We start from the raw sequence: 20,849 nt of genomic DNA on the forward strand, positions 1-20,849 counted from the left end.
GAGGAACTGTGATGCAGTGGAAAGGAAAACCTTGGTTCATAACCCAGCTCTGGTTCAAATCCCAGGACTGACATTTGCTACCTGTGTGACCCTAAGCAAAGCACTTAACCTCGCTGGGCCTCAGTTTCCTCATCTGTAAAATGAAAAAGTTGGATACACGGTCTCTAAGATTCCTTCAAACCTTCAATCTGTGATCATAAATATGATTATATCATTTTGTGCAACAACCCTGTGAGGTATTATTATCCCTACTTTAGAGGTGAGGGTGCTGAAGCTTAGAAAAGCTTTGACTTGCCCATAATAGCCACACAGCTAGTTAGTCCTGGAGGTAGGATTTGAATCCATGTCTTATTCACAGCCCAGCAATTGATACATCATGCCAGGATGCCTCTTAGAGTTTTGTGTCTTTAACATTAACACTACGGTGCATTTTTGTGGAAGAGTGCTATTGCTTTCAGAAGATTAGGACCATAACTTTATCTAAGCATTTCTTGACCTTAATTGTGTTTTTATTCTGTACCACCTCTTAGGATAGCAAATTCATGTGCCCTTTACTTGCTGTGCAAAATAATGGTTTCTTTTGTTTTTAAAATCACCCTATGTATAGGGCAGCCCCTCTTTTTGAAGAGTTTGGTGAGGGTAGAAGTCCCTGTTCACTTCTATCCTGCTGATCATACCTCTCAACCTTCTATTTCTTGATTGACTAAATTACAGTCTGTCTTAATAGAGAATCCAAATGCTTTTGAGTTGCACTTTCTTCTTACTAATATTCAGTGACAAGGACTTTATGCATTGGAATGCATGGCTATCTGTATGAGAGTAATATTATGCCCTCTATGTTGTTTTTTACTAAAGGAAAATCTTTCTGCTTGTAACCAGCAGTTTGCTGGTATTTTTGACTGCAGCTTCATATTGGGTTAAGTCCTCAGTGTATTAACAGTATTATGACATGAAATATCCAGGAAGAAATTCTCATATGCACAGCATCATTCATATCCATAGTAGAATATCGGCTGCTTTTGATTTGGAAGGGAATTATTGGTGGAGATCATCCAAAGTAGAAGAGAATTTTAAAAAAAAACATAGAAAATTTACTTTTGTGTAATAAATTATGTATGTCTATATATGTAGTACACATACAAAGACTACATAGTCTAAGAAAAGCTTAATATAAAAATGTCTTTTTATTGGCTAAACACAGCAATTAATAGTAGGGAGAGAGAGCTGAGAAGCATGCTGGGTGGCAGGAACAAACATCATCCTGGGATTACAAATTTGCATAGAAAATCCTCAAAGCAGGTAATTCTATGTGGATAACAGAGAATTCAACTACATTTAACAAGCATTTATTAATGCTCATTTATCAATTTCCTACTCTACAAAACACCAGGGAAGACGCATAACAAATAGATACAATCTTAGAGCTTGCAGCCCTCAGGGAACTTAAAATCTAGTAGATAGGGATATATCAGATACAGGTCATTATAATACAAAGCAGATTATAGTACTTGTCCAGGAAAGGTTCAAACAAAGGACTCTGAATTCTAGATATCAATTCTGACTGATTGGGTAATAGAAGAATCCATAGAATCATGGGATCATAGATTTAGAGCTGGAAAAGCGACCTGAGGGGTCATCTCCTCTAGCCCATTCATTTTACAGATATGGAAACCTAGATTCAGAGGGGAGATACGACTTGACCAAGGTCACGTGGGCAGCAAGTAACATAGCCAGGTCCTTTGACCCCAGTGCCAGTGCTCTTTCCACTGTTTCAGGAAGAAGTAGGGTTTACGGTAGAGATGGGGAGATAGGGATTTCAGGTGAATTACATAAGATGCCTAGTTTTTAAAAAGACATGAGAAAATTAGAGAGTCCAGTGAAGAATAGGAAAAAATAATTGAGTAAAAGATGAAAAATAGATATGATGGAAGTAATAAGTAGCTGGAAATGGCTTTTAAATAGCATGGACAATAGAAGCAAGGAAAAGGTTGTCTTTATGATGTTCTAAGTATATGAAGGATTAGGAAGATCAAAACAGAGGAAATAGGTTTAAATTGCAGCAAGAGATAGTTAAGCTACATGAAAGAAAGCATTTCTTGACTGTGATCGTGAATCAACACAATGATTTACTGCTGACGGGGGTTAGATGTTTACCTGTTCAGAAGATGGGAGCTGGACTAAGTAACAGATTTGTGATTTTTTGATTACTTAGCCTAGAGAAGAGAAAGCTGAAGGGGAGAATTAAGGACTATTTTCAGGTATTGCAAGCAGCTGAATAATTTTTTTTCCCTCAGAAACATAGAGCAAGGTGAATGAAATCAATCTATTTTCCTTGCAGTGAAGTCAATTAAACACTAGTATATATTACTGGAGATTGTGAAACGCATAGGGAGGTCTATAAAATACAGGCTCGATTATGACTTATGTGGGGTGTGAAAGGCATTATGAGTCTGTAACCTGTAGGGCATTTTGCCTTCAAATGAGAAGGATTAAGTTGTTTTGTATGGATTGAATAATATCAATTTTAATATTAAATATTCATTTTCTCTTTGTAAATTAGGCTTTCTAATCACAAATGTGGTTGAAATGAAAGATTTCTTGCATCCCACCCCCCTTTCCTACCAAGCATCATTTCCATTTCATAGATGGGAGAGAGGTGTAGGGGTGGTATTAAATCAGAACAAAAGGGGGTGGTGGGTCAAGAGCTTTCTTGGGTGAAACTGGAGTTTCTTGTCTCTCTATATTTCTTGTGCGAATGTAGACATTTGATAGAAAGCAAAACAACAACATCGACAGTAACCCTCTTGGTTGAATGGAATAGAAATACCTACTGACAACACATCACACCCTACCCCGCCCCAGAATAAGATTTTGGTTGTAGTTTCAGGAGAAGCCACACGATGTCAGAATTGGACTTTCCTTTCCTCTTCTAATCGATTTTTTTTTTTCTTTTGTAGATGAAGGCATTTTCAAAGCTGGAGCAGAGAGATCTGAAATGGAGGGGGCAGCAGAAGTCCAAGAAGATGAAGACACTCAAGTTGAGATTCCAGTCGATCAGGTAGTCTCCATGACTTTCAGGAAGAGCTAGAAAACCTCTTGCTGATGTTTCTTTTTTTCTTTTAGCTATGCTACTGAGGCAAATATCAGTTAATTTAGATGATGTATGGTTACTTTTTAAAAGCCCCAACACTGACCAAAACGACTCGTATTTTCCTAATGTTTTTCTTCAAGTATTAACCACTCGTCTATGGTGATACTTTTCTCCAAAACATTAATTGGCATGGCCAAATTTGTATAGTGATGAAGACAAGGACCAGGGGATAACTAGGAGCAGAGAGGCAACATGTTTTGGAATGAAAGGAGCTGAAGAGAGTATTAAGATTTGGTATATTTTATTTGGGAAATTATTACTCTTCCTTCAGAGTTAAAAAAAGAGCAAATATTCATATCAGTCTTTTACTTTTCCCATCATTATCTAAAAAGCTTTGGGCTCGTGTGCCCTTTTTCCTCCCAAGAATGACTGGTTTCATATTCTCTTATAGGCATGTCCATTATGTTCATCCTGCTTTGGGAGGTTCAGAGAAAGAATTGCATGGTATAGAGATCTTGAAAAGTGATCCAAGTTAATTTTCTTCTTAAAAAGAGTCAAATAGCATTTCCAAACATCCTGTGTCTAAGACTGAAAAATGAGTTGGTGAAGTTGAATATTGTTCTTGAAACAGTAGAAGTGCGCAAATATAGGGAAAAGGGCATAGGAACTGACTTCTTTCTTTTTGTAGGACTTAAAAAAACAAGGTTATCTCCTCTTCTCCCCCAATACATTTCTTTCTCATTTCTGTTTTTGTTTTAAATTCCGAAGTAATGCAATTTTAGCTCATTGTTCATTGGTAGTTTTTTCCCCTAAGCACTGCCAAACTTAAAGAAGCACAACAGTACACATACCTCAGAAATTAATTTGGGTTCAGCTTGTTATTTTTAAGGATTACTTTTAATGAACAATTATAAACTCTGATTTTAGATTTTTTTCCCTTTGATTAAATATAAAAGTTTGAAGTGCCTGTGGAGTCATAATCAAATACTCTTTCTCTTAGAGACAGAGAATCATTCCATATGTGTGAGAGTTAATAGTTTTGAAACTTGGCCTAATTCACATTCCAAAATAACATTATTAAATTGAAATTCGAACTTATTTAGGAGGCATTCATTCAGTGCTTTCAGTGGGAGGTGCCGGAGACACAAAGTCAAAAAAAAAGGGAACAGCCCCTTGTCCTCAAGGAGCCTTCAGTTTAATTCGTGGCATACAAGTAAGCTCCAGGGGCAGCTGAGTGGCAGAGTGTATAGAACGCTAGGCCTGGAGTCAGGAAGACTCATCTTCCTAGATTCAGAGCCAGCCTCAGACACTTACTAGCTGTGTGACTCTGGGAAAGTCACTTAACCCTGTTTTGTCTCAGTTTCCTCATCTGTAAAATATGATGGAGCAGGAAATGGCAAACTATTCCAGTGTCTTTGCAAAATGGCAGTGGGGTCAGGAAGAGTCAGATCCAACAGAAACAGCTGAACAACAATAGATAGGTCGATATAATGTGATTTGGCCAAATGACTGCTTTTAAGAAAATATGAGTCAAGATGAAAGAATTTGCTCTTAGTTTAAGTATAGGTAAAGGAGTCAGAAAAGGATCAGCAAAGATTTCATGGCAAATGTTAATGCACTTCAGGCCCTATTAGTGGGGATAATAAATCACCCAGAATGGTTACATGTATTCAAACTCACACCATTTGAAGTTATAATTGTGTCAAATGTGGTCATTGTTTCTGACCCAATGAAAATCTGAAGTGCAAATTAGAATAATGTGACCACTTCAGGGACTTCATGGTCTGTACTAATTGGAACCTAGCTCTGAGCCTTAAAGGACTAGAGGAATTTTACCAGGCAGAGATGGGGAGAGAGCACTTATCAGATGTGGGAAAAAGCTTGAGTGAGTACATTGGGGCAAGATGCCATTGTGGAATAGATTCTGTTTGGATTGGAACAGAGAGTACCTGAAAAGGATAATGCATAATGAAGCTGGAAAGGTATGTGGGGAGCAGGTTGTCAAAAGCCTTAAATGGCAGGTGAAGGGGATTTGTATTTTATGCATAATGAGGAGCCAATGAAGGTTTTGCAGAATGGAAGTAATATGGTCAGATATGTGTTAGGAAGATATGTTTTGATTTTAAAAAGCGTCATTGATGCCTTTTATTTTGATGTCATATTCACCCCACATTTCCCTTTCCTAATATATTCTTATCCTGTTACATATCTTTCCTTCCTTCCTTCCTTCCTTCCTTCCTTCCTTCCTTCCTTCCTTCCTTCTTTCCTTCCCTCCTTCCTTCCTTCTTTCCTTCCCTCTTTTCCTCTCTCCCTCCCTCTCCTGAAATTCAAATACTCAGATAGATCTATGATGACATTGTTTCAGAAATATCCATCCATGCCTGTTATTCTATGAGACTCTTGTCTGCATCTTCCCAGATTTTTAGGGAGTTCATTTTGTCAGCTGTATGAAGTCTGGATTGGGGTGGAGAAAGAATAGAGGGAGACCACTTAGGAATTTGTTACAATAGCTCAAGAGGAAGAGTCATGAAAGTGTGAATAATAATAGCAGCTAACATTTATATAGCTTTTATTTGTAATTTATTTATTTATTTTTATTTTATTATATTTTATTGTTATTATTTTATTATTTATTTATAAATAAAAATTTATATTACTATGTTCCAGGCACTGTGCTAAGCACTTTACAAATATTTTTATTATTTATTCCACTTTTACAGATGAAGCAACTGAGGCAAATAGTGGTTAAATGATTTTCCCAAGGTCACACAGCTAGTAAGAGTCTTAGGCTGGATTTGAACTCAGGTCTTTCTGACTCCAGGCTTGGCACTTTATCCATTACACCTTTTGTCTGAACTCAGAGAGCAGCTGTGTGAAAGTAGAGGAAGAGATAGGTACAAAAAATATTGTGAAGTCAGAATCGGTGGGATTTGCCAGCTATTTGGATGTGGGAGCCATGAAGAAAAGGAAGGAATCAAAGAGGACTGTGAAATTCTAAATCTGGGGGATGGGAGACTATTCAATCAATAGAAATAAGCAATCTATGAGGGAGAGAATACAGTAATTTCTGTTTTGGACATGTTGAGTTTGAATATACTAGGAAGACTTCCAGGTAGAAAAATATCCACTAGGCAGTTAGACATTTTGCATAAGAAGTCGGGAGAACTTGGAATGAACCTTAGAATGAGCCTGGAAATTTAGATTTGTATGCCTTCTGAATATAGTTGCTACTACAAGCCATGGGAATAAATGAAATCACCAAAAGTAATAGTGTAAAGAGAGAAGAGGGTCCAGGACAGAGCTTGGTGGGGAGGACTTTCATCCATGGGGGAATGGGAGAAAGAGGCCAATAAGAAGTGATCAGATGAGAGAATTTTTTGTAAAAAATTTTTTGCTAGTGAATAAAAAATTTAAAAAGAGAGAAAAAACTCCTAATGAGCCCCAAATTTCACAAGGTACAAAGCTTATGCTAGGCATTTCTTTACACAATGGTGTGATAACAGAAAAAAAAAAGTGAAGCCCTTTTTTTATGCTGTGAGGGTACAGGTAAGGGAAGGGGGATTGGTGGCCAATAATCCTTGTGTTAGCCTGTTTTCCCAGAACAGCCTTATTTTTTATTTGATTCAAAATGATTATTGACAGTCCTAGTTTATTAAATAGAGCTGTGTGTGAAAGGGTGATTAAGAAGGATTGCATGAGCCAGAGATTGTCAACAATTGAGTTTCAACGTGAAGGAAATAAAACTGGCTAACAAATGGTCAGAATTAGTTTCTCCTTGAACTCTTTGGTTATTTGATTCAGAAATGATTCTTTGGGGGCTTTTGTGGCTTTCTCTCAGTTAGTTATTGTCGTGCTAATGAGACCTCAGTGTAGGGTTCAGGTCACATACGAGCTGGTGAGTTTTGCTTCAAATCATTGCCACAGGCTTCAGCCCTAACACTGACTAGCAGTCTTACAAATGTGTTTCATTGGTCCTGGGGGGAGATTGGGTGAGAGAATGTGGAGTTTATATTTTGTCAAGGAAAAGTCAAAGAACAAGTTACAGGAACAGTGGGTCAGGTCAGCAGTCTTATCCTCCTCAAATATCAGGTTAACTTTTGAAGACAGGTATTTTTTTACCTCCTTATGATATATTGTCATATCACCTGGACTCTCACAAGCATAGACAAGGCATATTCAAGAATGGCAGTTAGGTGGCATAGTGAATATAGTGCTGGGCCTGGAGTCAGGAAGACTCTATTTTGTGAGTTCAAATCTGGTCTCAGATACTTACTAGCTATGTGACCCTGGGCAAGTTGCTTAATCCTGTTTGCCTCAGTTTCCTCATCTGTAAAATGATCTGGAGAAGGAAATGTCAAACCACTCCAGTATCTTTGCCAAGAAAACCTCAAATGGGGTTCATGACTGAAATACTCAACAACAGTCATCAAAAATAGAGTTATGCTGGCCTGTGCCAAATTAATCATCATCCAAACTCTTCAGTATATTTTGTGCCCAAGACACTAGGCAATTTATAGCATGGTTTGACACAGAAAACTATCAGGGATACACCTGATGCATTGGCACCCAGGAACAGTACAGGGCCAACTGTGTCCTGCCCTGCCATAAAAAGTCTTTGCTGGATTGTAAACCTATAATAGAATTATTTCACCTCTTAGGATATTAAATTCCTATTCCTCCTTTAAGGTTATGCTTAAAGCCACTTCCTACATGAAGCTTTTCCTAGTGTCCTGGTCAATAAATATTCCCTTTGGACATCATGGAGTCCTATGTTTTTACTACTTTCTGCTGTTCCTAGGTGATGCATAGGATAGAATATTAGACTTGGAATCAGGAATCCCTGAGTTCAAATCCTGCCTCAGACATTTAGTTGTGTGACCCTGGGCAAATCACCTAACCTCTCTGAGTCCCTGTTTTCTCAACTATAAAATGGGAATGATAATAGCACCTGCCTCATGGGGTTGTTTTAAGGATCAAATGTGATGACATTTGTAAATCACTTTTAAACCTTAAAGCACAATATACTTGCTAATTATTATTATTAATATTATAATATGTCAACATACCAAGGATCCACTTGAATTGCAACTGATTTATAACTAAGAAATAAAACTTAGAGTCTACCTCAGTCTCAGAGAGGTTGAGTGACTTTCCTAGGAAGATACAGCTAGTAGGTATCTGAGGTAAGATATGAACTCAGGTCTTTTGGACTCCAAGTTCAGCCCTTTGTCCATTATGCCATGCTGCCTCAAAATTCACACGTAATATTGCTTATTATAGTTCCTGTGTCTTTCTTTTTGGACTGAGTTGCCTAAGATCATGTCTTATGCTAACTATTACCCAACCTCTCTAGTTTCTTGAGAATCTAGCACAGTACTCTGTATACATTAGGTGGTTAGATGTTTTTGTGGAATAGGTATTGAATGAAACACCAATCAAAAGAATCTACTTTTGCTGGCTTTGAATTGTGACATGCAGGCAGTTTCAGAGTAGGAGAGATGGTTTAATGTTGGTGCTGTGCTATTGTCCATCACTGCTGCTTGGTATCCTCATAGTTCAATTCAATTCAAGAAAAAAAATTGTTGCACATTTAGGCACAGAGAAAGACAGTGTGCTTTAGCAGGAAGAAAACTAACCTTGGCGGTCAAGAAAAAACAGTCCTTTCTTTCACATACATTGGTTGGGTGACTATGAGCAGTTCACTTAATCTTTCATTACCTCAGGCAGTGCTCTATGACTCTTTAAGTTACAGATTGTTTAAACAAAATTTAATTAATTTAAATTTAATTTAATGCTTCTTCATTTGAATTCTCTGTGAAAATTCAAATTCAGATGCTGGATCCCTAAATACTACTCTTCTCCCCCCCCCCCCCAATAATGTGCCAGTCACTGTCCTAGGTACTGAAGTGACGAAGACAAAATCATACAGTAGCACATGTGACCCTCAATGATTTTGCATTCTATTTACACTTGGGAGAAATAAATATAAAACACATATAAAGTATATACAAAGTAATATCATCAGGATGGAGAGAGGAAAGGAGAGAACCAACAAGGGGGAGATCAGGAAAGGTGGTGTGTTACTTGTGCTTAGCATTGAAGAAAGAATTCTGGGAGGGGCAGGGGCAGGGAAGACAGCCTGTGCAAAAGAATGAACTTGGGAGAAGTCATGTTATCTATGGAATACACCAAGTAGGCTAGTCTTGCTGGAACATACAGAAGGAATACTGTGGAAGCAGTCTATGAAGACAGATTGGAGCCATATTGTGAAGGGTTTTAAATGGGAATTGGGGGAGGGGAAGACAATAAGCATTTATATAGCACACACTTTATGCCAGGAACTAGGCTTGGTATTTTTTGCAAATATTATCTCCTTTGATATTCATAACCTACCTGCAAAATATGTGCTATTGTTATCCCAGTTTTACAGTTGAGGAAACTGAGGCACCTAGAGGTTAAGTAACTTCCCCAGGGTCACACTGCTAGTAAGAGTCTGAGACTGGATTTGAACTCAGGTATTCCTGACTCCCAACTCAGAGCTTTCTATACATTCCACTACCAGCTGCTTCCAAAGGGAAGAAAAGCAAAAGAGGGGGTGGAAATACCATTCTACCTCCCTGGTTTCCTTAACAATTAGTTCTATAGTTTGAGTCTACATGTGATGGAGTAGGTGAATATGTTTAGGGATAAGCATTTTCACAAGTGTTACTTTTGAACTCATGTGCTGCTGACTGAGAAGCCTATCTACATGGTTCTTTGATAGGGAAGTCAGAGTGGCAAAAACTTGGACTAGACAACTGCCCATTTTAAGTTCACTTGTCATTAGGTTGTCCTGTGTTCAGATTTGAGTGCCCAAGGAAGAAGCTGCTACACCTTAATGTATGTGCTTCTTCCCTCAGCTTTAGAGGACTTCAATTAAATCCAACAAATTCCTATTAAGTTTTCCCATTATGTGCAAGGCACTCTGCTAGGTCTAGAGGATAACAAAAGTGAAAAAACAGATGGCTTCAAGGAGGTAATAGAAGGAATATGACCACTACACAAGTATACATGACACAAATAGAATTGTGACTGGTAGAATGTGATGGTGGCAAAGGAGACGTTCATAGAAGACCTCTGGGAAAGTTTGTGGAGAGAATCATGTCTTTTGGCTAATTTTCCTGGGTCCACTGCCACCCCATGGCTATGGGAATGTTGAGCATGTGGGTTCTTTGATTTCAGACTTCCTTAAATGGAAACCTCTCTAATGGGAAAAGTTCAAGTTTTGCAGGCATGAGGTGCTGCTTTCTTTTAAACATAAACCTCCTAATCTACTTTGGCATTCCCAGTTGAACAAATGCCAGGCTAGCCAATGACTGTAATTGTAGTGTATTATTGACTAGTTATGTGCTGATCTGCTCTGTTCAGTTTACTTTAGGCAAGCTGTTGCTTGTAAATAAGAATCAGGCAGGAGGAACTACCATTTCAGGAATACAGACAAGTAAACACCTACAGAAAACCCATAAAACAAACAAGTAGTACACTTTGGATTCATCACCACACTAGCTTGGCAGCTAGAAGTACACAATAAAGAGTGGCCTAGATGATGCCAGTAGCTTGCATATTATTTTCTATTGTTCTATGACTTTTCCCCCAACTTAATAGTATTTTTTCCAATTACATGTAAAGCTGGTTTTCAACATTCACTTTTATAAGATTTTGAGTTCCAAATTTTTCTTTCTCTCTTCCTCCTCTCTCCTTCCCAAAGACAGCAAGCAGTCTGATTTAGATTATACATATACTAGCACATTAATTGTTCTATGGCTTTAAATGATAGGTCTGTTAATTGCGTTGTGAATAGGCAGATAATGAGAACTGGGATATGTTTATTTTCTCTAGAGTTCTTGAATAACATTTCATAGTATCACATGCAATTAGACAGTTAAGAAAGGCCATTTGGTAATGTTATGGGTGCCTAATGACCACATGATCTGTAGAAATCATAGTACCCAATCTGCATTTACATAATTTGCTGCATGTATAAGATAGTACAGTACAAATAGCATTTAAACAACCTATACTTATATTGTAGTAACAGAATAAATTTAGCTAGTATATTCTGCTTTCCGATTTGCCATTGGTTATATCTTTGATCAACATCCCCTTCCTAAAATCTCAGAATCATCAAGTCAAAGCTATATTTGATAAAAAATCTCCTCTGCAACATGCCAAACAAATGGTCATCCAGTATTTTCTAAGAAACATTGATTGAGGGTTGACTCATTATTACTAATCCATTCCAGTTTTAGTTGCTCTAGTTGCTAAAAAACATTCCTTACTTGGAACTGAAACATACCTCTCTGCAACTTTGATCCCAAATGGAGAGACACCATTTTGAGTCCCTAACTTAGAACTCCTTGATACTATTTGCGCCATCATTGAGCACAACAGGTTCTCTGCTTCATCCTCAAATTTCTAACCAGTCTGGAAGTTCATGGGTGAGTAGGAGATGGCGCATGCTGGTGTAAAAATGACATATCAATTTTCAAAGAGGCTACCCAGTGTGTCCCTTCAAGATTAAGCTCAAGGGCAGCCTCTTCCATGACCATAGTTTCCTACATACTCTTTCCCTTTTGGAAACAACAATGATTGTTGCTTCAGAGATGGATGGATTGCTCAAATAAAGGAGCAAATCTTTGACTACTTTGCATTGTCCATGAGTCCATTAAATGTGATAAGCATTAGTCCAGTATTTATGCTATGTTCAAGGCATTATGAGGTGCTGGGAATAAAACAAACATTTCCATAGAATAGTACAATAAAAAAGATGATACAGACATATAGACAAAATACCTTCTTACCTTAAAGAACTTACATTACACTGAGAAGATTGTTGTTGTGTCATTTCAGTTGTGTCTGACTCTTTGTCACCCCATTTGGGGTTTTCTAGGCAGAGATATTAGAGTGGTTTGTCATTTCCTTTTCCAGCTCATATTTTTCCCCAGCTCATTTTTACAGATGAGGAACTGAGGTAAATAGGTTTAAGTAGCTTGCCCAGTGTTGCACAGCTAATAAGTGTCTGAAGCCAGATTTGAACTCTGAAAGATGGGTCTATCTGAATCCAGGCCCGGTGCTCTGACCACTGTGCCACCTACTGGGAAGATACATGTGTACGAATAAGTATAATGCTAGGAAAACTGAGGAGGAAGAGAGCGAATTAATAATTGAAAGGTGCTAAGGAAGAGAAGGTAGCATATGAGCTGAGCTTTGAAGGAATAAAAGAATTATGAGAGGCAGAGGTAAGTAAAGGCCAAAAGGGACAGCCTACATGATGCCACAGAGGCAGGCAGTGTGAGGTTTGGGGAGCAACTAGTTAGCAGATTTTGCTGGAATGTAGAATCCATGAGCATAAGAAATGTTAAATAATCTGGAAATATAGGTGGGATCCAGACTGTGAAGAGACTTAAGTGTTGGACTAAGGACTTTTTATTAATTTATTCTATGCGTGATGAAGTTATTTGATCATTGGAGTGACATGATCAGGTGTCTGTTGCGATAAGATTATGTTAGTGTCTGTACATTAAGGTGGAATGGTGAGAAGAAGGACTCTAGTCACAATCTATATGTGAGCATATATATATATATACATAATCACAATCTACTCACAATCTATAAATCATCACACTTTACAATCAGGGAGACCAATTAGGAGGGTTATTATAGTCATTCAGACAAGAAGAAGAAAGAAGCTAAACTAGGATGATGGCTGCATGAGTGGAGAAAAGAGGATATTTAGAAGTAAGAGATAGAGTTGGCTAATGTGGCAACTGGCTGTATGTGCAGGAAGAGGATGGAGAGAGAGGTGAAAGGGCCAAAGATTACTCTGAGATTCTGAACCTTAGTGATTAGGAAGATTGTGATAGAGAAAACCACAATCTTGAGGTTTGAAAGAGCTGTGGGTTTGGAGGAAAAATAATGGCGTAGTAGAAAGACTATTGACTTGACACTAGCTGTGTGACTATAGATGTTAGCTGAGCACCCTGGAATTCAGTTTCTTCATCTATAAGTGAGACATGGTTGAGGCTTGATGATGGAAGGAAGTCCTGTGGCCACTTCAAGCTGCCTTATATCCCACTGCTGCCTTTCTTACGCCTTCTAGAATCTGCTTGAGCAAAATGTTGAAGGTAGGGTTTGTTTTTCATAGTCCCTTCCTTTCTTTGAGGTTCCTCTTGCATGAGTTATCTTGACATCATCATGATACAAGAATCAAAGGCATTAGGAATAAAAAGGCATCTCTCTGTCTCTCTCTGCCCTTCCTCCCCCACCCCAGGTTTGACTGACTGCCTGGAACCCCTGAGAACAAAATCTCATACTATAGTCCTTCCTCACTTCTTTCTAATCCCCACATCCAAACTTACTTATCCTTTGTATCACCATTCCAGAGCCCTGTTCTCTGAGGTAATATGGTATGGTAAGGTTTATAGGACTGGGAGTTAGAAGACCTGAGTTGGTGTCCCAGATATGTGGCTTACTAGTCATGATCCCTCTAGTTTTGTTTTCTTCATCTGCAAAATGGAGATAAAACATATTTATATGAATTACCTAATAGAGTTGTAATAAGGAAGGTACTTATTATAAAATATAACATACATATAATCTGTTGTTACTAGTAACAGCAAGCTAATCTGAAGAACTAACCCATCCCAATGGTCAATATGTTATCCTCCTAGGTCACAGGTGCATTTTAAACAGGACCTTCTAGAGTCATTCCATTAATCTAAAGGAGTAGCTTTAAAATGCCCAGCAGGGAGAGAGGGAAGATATTTTTGTACAGCTAACTCCATTTGCCACCAACAGCTCTCCTTGGCTTTATGGAACACGTTCCCTATCCTGGTGTGTTGCCACTGGCACCTCCTCCCACAGCACACCCCTTAAACTGATCACCTGAAATCTCAACCCCACACAAATTGCTTCTCATTGATAATCAACACCTTCTCAACTCACCCTTGTTACCTCTCTCCTCTGACTGGAGGGTTGGAGGATAAAGCATCAAACTCCTCCCAAAGCCTTCCTTTATGGAGGGCTTACAACCTTCTAAATAACTACACTTTCCTTTAGCAGCTCTGCTTCACTTCGGCTGTTTCTTTTTCTTATTTGTATCTCCACTGCTTAGCACACAGTGCGTGGAAAATTTAGGTGCTTAATATTTATTAACTGAGGCATAGATGCAATGGTACTACATCTACAGCATAATTCTACTTAACAAACATAGTATATGCTAATCTTTGCATATTCAAAGATGGAAAATGTATTTATTCTCTAGTTTATTGTTTAATAAGTTTTTGAGACTTAATTAGATAACTAACACAATTTAGAAAATAATTAAGTAAATTGAAGAAGTCAAACAGTAGTCCAAGAAACTACAGGGCCAAGGGGTCACTTATAGCTGGGGGGATCAGGTAAGTTTCATAAAAGAGGTGGCATCTGAGATAGCACTTGGAGGAGGATGTCAGGAGGTGGAAATGGGGAGGGGAGGGGTCCATTCCAAGCATATGAAACATAGTTGCTCGTGTCTTCAAATCATAGACTCCTGTTCTGATATACTAATTCTTGTTAAATCACATTCAGAACTAATGATGAGGTAATATCAATTATTGAGTCCCTTGTATATCATAGACAAGAATCCGTGACTGTCTTCTGTTTATGGACTTTTAGGTGATGGGTCAGTGATGAGGGTTAACTTATCACATGACCTACAGGGATTTATGACAGGAACTGTCAGAAAAATCAGCATTTGCTTGTAAATTGAGAGAATGTAACATGAAAATTTTTTGAATAGGAATAAATATGTCAGTTCTATTTTCACAGGGTCACTTTTCAGACTATAACTACATTCTTTTGTACATTTGGTGCCTATAGACCCTTTTGTAGTTAATTCCCTTATTTTCTTTAGAAACAAATGCCCAAAGGGTGAGAACAAGGAAAAGCGCATTAAAATAATGAAAAATTGAAATTTATTTTAAAAATCACATCTAGCTTGAGTGAGAATTGGTTTTAGTTTCCATGGAAATGTGTGTGATGACTTTAGTCATTTTCAACTTATACCCTCAACTATGATCTGGATAGAGTGGTATAGATGGATTGAGTGAACTTCATAAAACCTCAGCAAAATGGTGGCAGAGGGGGATTAGAATAATCCTCATAATTAGAAGAGGTTTTAGTTTGTTAGCCAAACTTTACTTAGGAGGATATTGCAAGAATTTAGGCAAGGGGCAATAAATATTTGGACTGGAGCCACAGCTATGGAAATGGCGAAGACAGCCCTAATTTCAGAGAAATGGTGCAGGCACTTGAAATATTAAAGGCAAAGAAGAAAGAGTAGAAGATGACTACAAAATTTTGAGGATAGGCTTCTGGAAGAGTGGTACCATTGACAGAAAGAGGAAAGGCAGGAGAAGAGGGGACTTATTTGAGCAAGAGGATGATTTTATTTTAGACACATTGATAGTTTGAGAAGCTAGTAGAAACTCCAGGTGGATGTGTCTTCCACTCTATGATTATGCTTCATTAAGAATGGATTAATTTCTATTTGGAACTTCAACCAGCCTTTCATACTCACCTCCAGAATTGAACTACTTATCTCTCAGCCCAAATGTGAGACTGGCACTCAGGAGAAATGTTTGGGCTGTATGTATACATTTGGTAATCATCTGCATTGAGGTGATAATTGAAGCAGAGAGTGTAGAGCAGGAGAGAGTTGATGAGAACACACTGGGAACATTATGGGATATAACTTTTTTCTGATAATGGAAAATCAGGAAAAAATTTATGATAGTTGAATATCCCCCCCCCCATTGTAATGTTTTTTTTTTTTTTTTTTTTTTTTTTTTTACCATTTTTTGTGTGTATGTGTCATAGAGCTCTTTGGCAGTCTGTACCTAAGAACCCCTTGTCGGAATAGTGTTTTCAAGTGTAAAAATTAAAATACATAGGATATAAAGGCACAAATTATGTTGAAATATAGTTGTCCAAATATTAAGATAAACAAGTTCACAGTCCATAGGTTAAGAACTCCCATTGTTTAAAAGAAAAAAAATCATGTTTTTCTTCACATACTGTCTTGTTATTTAAATAATTATGAAAAGTCTGATTTAATAACATTTCCTCATCTGAAGGTAGCCAGGTTGGACTAAATGACCTCTAATATCCCTTCTAGTTCTAAATACTCAGATACTATGAAACTGAAAGTATACTGATCTATTTTACATTATCATTGCTGTTCCTGTACAGTGAACATCATTAGGACAGTGAGCAGCTGGGCTAAACGATAGTGAATCCTACCTTGTTGGACACTAGTGAAGCATCATCATCATCAACTTCATCCATCATCATAATGATAATAATACTTTCCCCTTTAACCTAGTTAAATATTATCTTTTGTTATACCACAATGACATGTAAGTAAACCAACTTAGACTGAAATGTGACATTAATATCTTCAGTAACAAGGAAGAAAAAAGTATATACATATAAAAAAAATCTTCCTGATTTATAGCCCTTGCAGTGATGTGTCTTTCTTTGAAAATGTGTCTCTTAATGAACTGTGGCATGGTGATGTAATTAAGATAAATCTTGTTGGGCTGTCTTTATAGCCAATAACTATACTGCCACTAGCAGCCCTTTCCTTCCTCTCTCAGCTTTCATTAAATTATTAACTACTTTTCCCTCCTTTTTAGATAAAAATGTAGCCTTATTTCATTTTAAGATCACTTTTATTAGATTTTTTTGCATTAGGAATTTTGTATTCTGAAATTTTTTTTTACTGAAAATGCTATCTTATTTGGGGAAATTAGGCTATATGTGTGTTTTGGAAGACAGTGAATTAGAAATAAAGTGATAGAATTTTCTAGAATTATGAGTTAAAAGGAAAAGCTGGAATAATCCTTTTTGCTACATGGATAACAACTTTCTTTATATCTTATGTCCAAACTTCACAGGACAGCATAGTGTTTTTGGAAAGAACAGTAAACTTGAATTCACTTTCTCTACAATTCACTCACTTTGTGATCTTGGACAATAAGTAACTTCTCTGAACCTCAGTTTCCTTACTTGTATGGGGGCAGGTTGATAATATCCATACTAAACTACTGCATAGGTTTGTTATAGGAACAAATAGCATAAGGGGTGTGTGTGTGTGTGTGTATAAATCATTCTAGAAATGTAAGTTATTCATATGATCATTTCCTATCTAATGTAGCATTTTAATCCTCTGAGGTAGTATTTTAGTTTTTTAGTTCTACAAAAGATTTAGTGTAGAAAGCTCCTGTGACTCAGTGGTTACATCTTAAGGATGATAGAATGTTATGCTTGTCAAACTGGCTGGCTCTCAAGATGACTGGTTTTAGAGACAATTCCATTTGTAATCACATGAAACTATGTTAATTTACTTTTGTGTAATGAAATGACTTCTTTGCTAAGCTCTATCTTGTGCTTCAGATCAGTATGGAAGTAACTCTGGCTTCTCAGGGGATATCCCAGCAGACTCCAAGCTCTGGGAAGCACTGCTGGTATGTAAGATATTCAGATATGGGCCTGTATATGCCCTGTACTGTAGTACCAGCCTGACTAGGTGCAGTGAGGTTCACTGCCAGAAGGTGGTCCACTGGGCGATGTTTTTTTTTTTTTGCTTTAATCATTCAGAAAGAGTGTGATCAGTGTTGGGTGAGCGAGCACTCTCACTTATGAAATCATGGATTCTTGAAGTGCTCAGCTAAGTAGGAAGACTGGCATCTCTGAAGCTTGAATTCTCATTCTGACTTGGTCACTAACTTTATGACCCTGGGAGGTCATTTAATTAGCTATATCTCAGTTGCCTCTCTGTAAAGTGGGGATATCATATATTTAGATTTAGAAGAGATTTCAGAGGTCAACAGTTTATGGATGAGGACACTGAGGTGAAAGGGGCTTGCACAACATCACATAGTTAGTTAGAAGCAGAACCCAGTTGGAAACTCAGGTCCCATAAATTCAACACTCCCAATTCAATGATTTGTCCATTGCATCAGATTAGAGAAAATAATATCTGTATGGTTTTACCTTAAAGTCTCAGTTATGTTAGGGGCAGCTGGGTGGCGCAGTGAATAGAGCACTGGTCCTGGAGTCAGGAGGACCTGAGTTCAAATATGGCCTCAGACACTTAACACAAAAACTAGCCATGTGACCTTGGGCAAGTTGCTTAACCCCAATTGCCCTCCAAAAAGCAAAAAAAAAGTCTCAGCTATGTTACTAAAACAACTTTCCTTTCTCTGTGTATGGTATCATAATCCATCTAGCCACCCAAACTTAGAGTAATTTTTCACTCTTTCTTGTGCTACATATCCAATCAGTAGCAAAATCTTGTTGATTCTACCACTGCAATCTCACACAATCCATCTGGTCCTTTGTACTCATACTAACATCAGGTCTTCATCAACTCTCACCTGGGCTATTTTAATAGTCTCCTAACTAATCCCCCTGGTTCCAGTGACTTTCCTTTCTAATTTATCCTCACACATCTGTCCAGGTAATCTAATATTATACTCCCATACTCCAGTATCTTCCAGTTTCCCATAAAATAAAATAGAGATACTTTAACTGGACGTTGCAAGCCCTTGACAGGCTTCTGGCACACCTTTCTAGCCTAATTTGATGCATACCACATTAATAGAATTATAGGATCACAGATCTAGACCTGGAGAGAATGCCAGAAGTCATGTAGTCAAATCTTCTTATTTTACAGATGAGGAAATTGAGGCCTAGACAAGTTAAATTACAATGACCCAGCAAGGGTCATAGGTAGGATTTGAATTCAGATTCTCTGACTTTGGCTAGTGTTCTTTCCACTGTATGGTACTATCTCTAAACTGAATTGGTGAGTATTTTAAAATATCAGCATGTCATCTCCTTATTTTTGTATGTCCAAAGAGGTCATTCTCAGTGCATGAAATGCATTTCCCTATAACTATTACCACTTGATATAATTTTTGCTTTTTTCTTGTTTAGACCTAGTTTCAGTGACCCTTGTATGACCTAAGATGAGTCATGTATGCTTCCTGGGCCTTAGATATAAGATGAGAGTTTTTGGATTGAATTACCTGTCTCAAAGAATTCCTTTCAGCTCTAAATCCATGAATCCTTCAAGATCTCCTAGTCAAAAATTTCTACAACCTCATTTTATTTTTTTTCATTTTTTTGATTTTCTTTTTCTTGACCTTTTCTTTGCTATTATTACATTCTAACTTCTTTATTTATCCATGATATCCCTGTTAGAGTTTAAACTCATTGAGGGAAGAAGTTCTATTATCTTTCATTTTTGTATTCCCAGCACCTAGCATAGTATATCTTGCACATAACAGGTATTTAAGAAATGTTTGTTGAATTCAATTTGAATGAATATTATATACACAGATATGCATACATATACATGTAATATGAGTATATATATAATTATCTGTATCTGTATATATTTATTTTTCCTATGTAGATCATGAGATCAATGTAAAATAGTAGATAGAGTTCTAGATATGTGGACTTGGGAAGACTTGCATTTTAATATTTCCTTAGACACATACTAGCTAGTCTAGTTACTTAGACGAGTCACTTAATCTCTTACTTTAGATAGCTTGTGATCTTTATTAGTGGAAGGAGTTTCTAAAGTGATGACATTACAGGTCTTTGACATATTGACAGAGATTTGATATAAAAATTCATAGTATATGACCTCAGGAGAAAGCTTGTTGTCTCACAGTCCTACTCTATCTTACATAGTGGAATACATTGGATTGGATTTGGAATTGAAGGACCTGGGGCTGGTAATGCATGCTAAAGCAAACAAAAAGGGATTTAAAATAGTTATATTGAAAGAGAAGGACCAAAGAAGGGATAAGATTGCTATTTGGAGTTGTTGGAATGATGATAATAGACAATGAAACGGATATCATTTTATTAGTGGGAAAAATATAAATAAAGCTCTTGCTTCTACAGGTAAGCTAGTTGGATTCAGGGTGGTGATTACAGCACAAGTCCCATTGTCCTTAATAAATCATAGCATGTGTAATTCCCACAAAAGGAATTTGAGTGAAGAGAAGAAAATTGGGCTCCTTCTCAATAATTTTCTTACCTATAATTCTTCTTTTGACTTCTGTCCTTCACTTTGGCCATGTGAAGGTTTATTCTTCCACTGTGGTCACACACCCCTTAGTGAAAAGCCTGTCCTTTTGACTTCTCATCCAAGTATAGATTTTCTGGATATCTGTGTGAAAAAAAGTATATTCCTTCTGGGGATGGCTTGATTGATGTGCACACTGGAAACATCTTTAATAATTGAATGCCTCCTTCAAAGGAGATTACACCAAAAAGCACATTGCTTTTCATTTATTCATTACAAATATGTCATAGAAATGTTTTTGCCTTGAGTTGTTAGAACTGTCATACCAATATATTTTGTGCAAGACCTGGGATATTTTAAAGGATTATAAGCCTTTTACCCCATCTTACTGCTTCATTCAAATTGATCAGATCAGACTTTTAGCATATCCTTGCCTTTCTGGAATCAGAGCTAATGAGAAGTGGCTTTGCTGATGACTGTTCAAATAGCTGTCCTGGGAAGAGTTCATAGAAATCACGGGGCAAAAGGATAAACCTGCTTGTTAATAGTTGCAGTGATTTTTTAGCCAATTGTTGAGGGAATAGAATTGTGAATTTGGGGAATGAATTGTCCAAACTTCGTAGTTTTTATTCT

The 20,849-nt window shown here is 37.3% G+C and overlaps 1 protein-coding gene across 3 annotated transcripts in view; it reads left to right on the top strand.

Annotated features, from left to right (window-relative positions):
- Window positions 1–20,849, top strand: part of DCDC2 (doublecortin domain containing 2) — a 223,552-nt gene that overhangs the window by 185,626 nt on the left and 17,077 nt on the right. For all 3 annotated transcript variants that reach the window (XM_069095056.1, XM_069095054.1, XM_069095055.1), the window contains one exon: window positions 2,958–3,058. In XM_069095056.1, coding sequence (XP_068951157.1) covers window positions 2,958–3,058 — 101 coding nt within the window. The remainder of the gene's footprint in view (window positions 1–2,957; window positions 3,059–20,849) is intronic.

Source organism: Petaurus breviceps, unplaced genomic scaffold (genome assembly GCF_028583685.1).
Source record: "Petaurus breviceps papuanus isolate PSGF00001 unplaced genomic scaffold, PetGlider_PUasm1.0 224, whole genome shotgun sequence".
Classification (NCBI taxonomy): domain Eukaryota; kingdom Metazoa; phylum Chordata; class Mammalia; order Diprotodontia; family Petauridae; genus Petaurus; species Petaurus breviceps.